This window comes from Solanum verrucosum, unplaced genomic scaffold (genome assembly GCF_900185275.1).
Source record: "Solanum verrucosum unplaced genomic scaffold, falcon-dt-bn FXZP01000207.1, whole genome shotgun sequence".
Taxonomy (NCBI): Eukaryota; Viridiplantae; Streptophyta; class Magnoliopsida; order Solanales; family Solanaceae; genus Solanum; species Solanum verrucosum.
The window spans coordinates 2,707,303-2,713,215 of record NW_026019996.1 but is presented as its reverse complement, the minus strand read 5'-3'; the positions used below and the strand labels follow the sequence as shown (position 1 = coordinate 2,713,215).

General features: G+C 33.4%; 1 protein-coding gene across 1 annotated transcript; it reads left to right on the top strand.

Moving 5' to 3' along the window:
• Nucleotides 1–391: 391 nt before the first annotated feature.
• On the top strand, nt 392–2,596 carry LOC125819323 (protein KRI1-like). Its single transcript, XM_049498778.1, has 7 exons — nt 392–566; nt 624–704; nt 1,149–1,261; nt 1,354–1,425; nt 1,528–1,683; nt 1,762–1,996; nt 2,157–2,596. Exons 1-7 carry the CDS (start codon nt 392–394, stop codon nt 2,594–2,596), a joined length of 1,272 nt encoding a protein of 423 aa, XP_049354735.1.
• Nucleotides 2,597–5,913: the final 3,317 nt, after the last annotated feature.

Here is a 5,913-nt window from a genome sequence, read left to right as displayed (position 1 = left end):
CTTCCTTTCAGGTAAGTTTAATCGTATTTTCAGTAACTTTTAGTCCTATTTAATTTATTTTTTAATTGCGGTAGTGTAGTGAAGTTTAGATTTATGCTTAAAGTTTTGAAAATCTGACCCTTTTTAGTTTATGTTTCTGATTCGGCATCGTTAATGACGTTTTGGTTTGGATAATGCATAGAATTTTTTTGAAACTTTTATGTTATCGATTTAAAAACTTTACTGTATTTTGATCGATTTTAAAGTTTTATGTTTGCGATTTTACTGTCGATTTTGGTTTGAACTGCTGCTTCTTTTGCATGTGTTTTTAATGTAAGCTTTGATTGTGCTAATAGACTAGTGATCGATATTTTGATATGACAAATTTGTTTTTGCTTGTATATAGTACAGTATGGATAAAACTAGAGGCGGCATCATTAAGCAATCTGGTTCTAATGCTTCTAAAAATAAGAAAAGAAAGGCTGAACAAGTTTCCAAAGCTTTAAAAAAGAAAAAATTTATTGTTGAAGAACATGAGTCAAACTTTGATTCTGATACAATGGCTGAGATTGACAACTACCAGGACAGTAGTGCCTAGTCTAGTGATGATGTTGAATCTAGTAATGATAAAAGTGACAATGAAGATGAGAGTAGTAGAGATACTCAAACTGGTGATGAGGATGAAGATCCCCTGTCTTTGCCAATTTGTGCAAAAGACATTTCTGGTATAAGTCGTATGATTTAAAGACATGGATAGATGAAATAGGATCATTTTCAGCAAAAAAAATTGTTAGAGCAAGGATGGTTGTTTAACGTGATTTAATAAATCTTTTAGTTCAAGAAAAAAATTATGATGATTTTAAAGGCACTTGTTATGGATATTTGAGGCATATTCCAGAATATTTCAAGTTCGATGGACAGATGGTCCATTATATGTTGTTGCGACGTATCAAAAGTGACAAAAAAATTACATGAAATTTGGTTCTGTGTGAATGATAAGCCTACTTGTTTTGGCTTAAGAGAATTTGCATTGATTATGGGACTGAATTGCTCAGCATACCCCTGTGATGCAAAATTGTAAAAAATTCTTGAAAAGGAAGAGAAAATTTACTACAAGGCGACTAAGAATAAGAACATTACTTCTACAAAGTTGATGCGTTTGATCAAAGATTTCAAGTTGAATAAAGAGCAGAAGTTGAAGTGCTTGTTGGTTTTGTTCGTCCACACAATGCTGCTTTCCGATGATCGATCGAAAATTGTGGATTCAAGTCATATTAAGATGGTGGATGGTTTAGACTTTTTCAATAGTTATCCGTGGGGAAAGAGAGTTTTAATTTAACATTGATGTATCTGAAGAATAAAATCAATTTGAAGAAACAGAGTCAAGTGTTTAACGAAAGAGAAAATGCATCGTATGCTCTGTATGACATTCTCTGGGCATTTCTGGTACTTCTTATAAATTATGTAGTTGATTTATGATAAATTCTTATATATTTGTGTAGTATTTTATAGCCTCTATTTATTTATTTGTTCTTCTATTAATTTCAGGATGGGATATATGAGGCTTTTCCTCATCTTGGAAAGTATGCCAAGAAGTCGTTGGATTCTCCTTTACCCATTTTTCGTTTACTTAGATGGTACACCGCAAAAAATGATAATATTATCGAAGGTGATCCATTTAAGTATAAAGGAAAAAGTACAAAGGTACAAAGTTTATTTATCATTATTTAGAAATATTTATATATTGGTGAATGTCATATAATATTTGTATTTTTTTCGTAGGTTGTGCATCCATACTTCATACCTACTGTCCGTGAGACAAAAAAGAACTACTTGACAACTTTAAAGCCATATGTGGACGAAGTGAAGGATACAATCCTCGATGCCTTAAAGGCAAATTTGAAAGGTGTGATTGTCCGTACTTCAGCAGTAGAGAATGTGGAGGATGAGTATTTAAGTTATCATAATCCTAATCAACCTTGTGAGAATTATGTACCAAGTACTTCTAAAGATGAAAGTATGTATGAGCGTGTTGCATCCCTCGAGCAATCAATGGTGGAAATTGTTGCTTATGTGCGAGAGGAGAAATTGAGAATAAATGAAAAGAACAAGAAAAAGAAAGGTGGATAAATTTATATATTATTTCTGTAAAATAATTTATTTGTATTAATGCTTAGCCACTAATCTTGCAGTAGATGATGACAACTTTTCAGCACCAACAGTTGATGACGAGATTCTTCCATTAGCTATTGTCGATGATGATCTTGTTGTTGTTGATGAATACTTTGCTAAAGAAGTTGATGAAGTTGTAGAAGAGATGAAAGAAGAAGAGAAAGATCAAGATGAAGAGAAGATGACATCAAAAGAAGAGGAGAAGCTAGAAGAAAAGAAAGAAGAAGAAAGTGACAAGGAGAAGCTGGAAGAGAAGAAAAATGAAGAAAATGAAGCAAGTGGAGAAGAAGACAAAGAACAACAAGAGGAGAAGATAACAGAGGATGAAGAAAAGGAAAAAGTGGAAGAAGAAAGCTTGGCCACTGATGCGACAAAAATGGAAAAAGAAGTTGACGTGATGGATATTATGATAGAGCTTAATGTTGATGTTGGTGGTGATGAGTAAGACATTTGTGGTTATTGGTGTTTTAAGACAGTTTTTGAAATAGTTGACTTTTAAAGACAATTGGTTTTTGTGATAGTTGGGGTTTTCCTGTTTGAAGACAATTGATTTTTGTGATAGTTGGGTTTTCCTGGTTTGAAGACAATTGGTTTTTTTGAGATAGTTCGTTTTTTAAGACAATTAGTTTTTGAAATAGTTGAGTTTTAAGAACATGGTTAAAGCGGTTTGTTGTTTTTGACGACAAAAATGTACATCTGACAGTTTAACATGTTTTATTATGAAGGGTTTTTAGATTTCTTATTAATCTATGTCTTAATAGTATGTGATTTTTGTTATCACTGCTGATCTATTTAGTAGTCAATTATTGACAATAAACGTGTATGTCTAATACTATAGATTGTTATCACTGTTGATCTATAACATTATCGATCAAAAATAAAAGATATAAGAGTGCAATAAATAGAGAGAAATACTTTATTTATTCAGCACTACATTCATGTTACACATTTCCAAAAAGCAAACACAAAAAATAAACCACACAATATAGTTTTTAGGCGTTTTTCTTTTTCTTCTGCCAAATCAACTTTTCTTTTAGTTGATCTCTATCTATTTCAGCATCTTTTAGCAACACTTTCAAGGGATTCTTCTACTCTTCAGCTTCTTTTAAGAAAGTCATTAGCAGATCCCTATTTTCTTCGAATTCTCGTAGTTTTTTTAATATTAAATGGATTGAAAATTTGATGGGCTACTCATTGATGATTCGTTTTCAAGCCACCTAAAAAAGAGCATATGCCAACCGCACAATTAAAGAATTATCGACATGGATTTGTATCGGTGTGTGACGTCCTCACGGTAGCTGGATTACCACAGTGACAATTGTAAGACTTTTTTTTACATTGGATGTTTGAGATGCTTGAGACATTGTAAAAATGGAGGTGTTTGAGTTGTTTATGAGGGTTTGAGTTGTTTATGAGGGATTGCCTTCCTTTTATACAAAAAAAATAATCAAATGTTACCGTTGAAAAGTAGCATTTGAACTTTTATTACCGTTGTGAAATTTGTATATCAAAATATGTACTAGTTGTCAAAATATATAGACCCCTTAAACAATCGATGCATCTCTATGTGTTGGTGTGCGTATGACCAATGAGATTTACACTCTAACATTAGTAAGGTATATTCGGATTTATATCTATGTTAAAGCATTGTTGATACAACACCTACTAGAATATGACACTCATATATAGACCAAAACTAGTAGAATTTAAAAAAGACAACAATTAATTAATAATAAATTATGTTTTTGAAATTTATCCAATTAAATAAGTTTAAACAAGTCGTTTGATAGTGTAAGAGTCCACATAAATTAGGTATGGTGATTAGAGATGTATGAGGAAGACTTGTGGTTATACAATCAACATCCTTAAAACAATGTTTGAGAAAACATAAGTATGTTGTATCATTCTCTTTGTCCTTCAACTTCTCAAAGAAGAATGTCCAAGATGCATCATTCTCTTTGTCCACGACACAAAAGGCAATTGGATGAACATGATTCTCCGTATCTTGTGTAACAGCGCTCAACAACACGCCATCGTATTTACCATGTAAATGAGTTCCATCAACCGCAATTACCTTTCTCATGTGGGCAAATCCCTTAATGCAAGCATCGAAGGCCAAGAAATAATACATGAACCTACGACTATCCTTGTTTACCATGATACAATAGCTAGAACCAACATTAAGTGTCTCGAACATGTAGGAAAAAGCCGGTAAGCATGAATATCCGTTCTCCGCTGTCCCTCGGACCATTTCCTTGGCAACCACACCACCCTTCCAACATTTTCAATAGCTTGGACTACAATGAAAAGAAGTAAACATAGCTCTTTGAATCTCTTTAACATTTGGATCCTTGCCATCACGATACATATTTACACAAAGTGAAACAATGCCTTTGATTGAAATTTTTCTATGGCTACTGTTAGCATGTTCAACGCCACAACTATGTTCGCCAATGTACTTGTAGATACAAAATTTGTCCGAACACTCATATTTCCTCGCCTGCAACATCCATGCACAATTGCGAGATACACATTTCACCTTTAAATATTTAGTACAACTCTTCACAGTAGCAAAATAAAAGACTTTTTTGCCGCCGCTTCGATTAATAACAATTGCAACTCATTCTTGTTACTGAAAGTTTGGTTTATGCATAAATTAGTTCCATCGGAGAAGGAATGGTTGGATTGTGATCCCAAATCCTATTCTCCCTGCATTTCTTCACAACATTCGGGTTAGGGATCTTCCACATCTACTGGCTGATTTTCCACATTAGTTGGATCATCATGTATATTCATTGAATGATCACCCAAGCTCTCATTTGAATTATCACCTAAGCTCTCCTTTGAATGATCACCCAATCTTTCATTTCCAATCGAATCATTGTTGCCATTAACTGAATTCGTTGGTTCAATTGGAGGCCTCACATTGACGTTTATCCTCAATGTAGGCCTAGAGCCATCAATACCAATATCTAACATGTACAAGCTCACGTGCCTATCATTTTTTATGAATGTGGGATGTATTTTTCTCATTCCATTCATTTGATAGCTAATCACTAAGTCATTTGGCTCGCAAGTTAACTCACCGACCTCAATTACGCTTGCAATCATATCGTTATATGAACCATTGCAGCGCAACGCAATGGGCACTGTCGTCTTACTAAAAGATTTCCAATTCCAGCTTTTGGGAGTCTCCTTCCATACTCCCATATAATCACCACCAGCAACAACAAATTCAGCTACTGCCATTATAGACTACAAAGATAGATACTAGATTACAATATCAGTCGTTAACGATCGATGAAGTACGACATCCGTACAAAAACGTGACTGAATAAGATTGTGGTTTAAAATTTAGCTCCTGCAATGGCGAAACATATTTTTAATGCTTTTAAACTACTAAAATGTATCTATAATGAGTTATCAAGTGATTATTATGAAAGATTTCTCAAATTTCTAAAATGGCGGTAAACTAATTTTGAAGCTTGGTTTTTGAAAGAAAATGAAGTAAACATGAAAATGGAGTAGGAGATGATGATGATTTTACATTGGAAATGGATATTATCGCTGGAAAACTAGCTGGAATCGAAAAATCGACAGCAGCAAAAACGAGCTGCTCTTGTTCCCGTTTGAAGACTTTTTTCTTTTTTCTAATATAAATTTTAACAATTGCAAATAAATATATTATTCCATATTTGTTGGAGGGGGGACCAAAGTGGAGATATGAAAACTTAGGAAAGTCTTTTGTAAGTCTCAATTAGG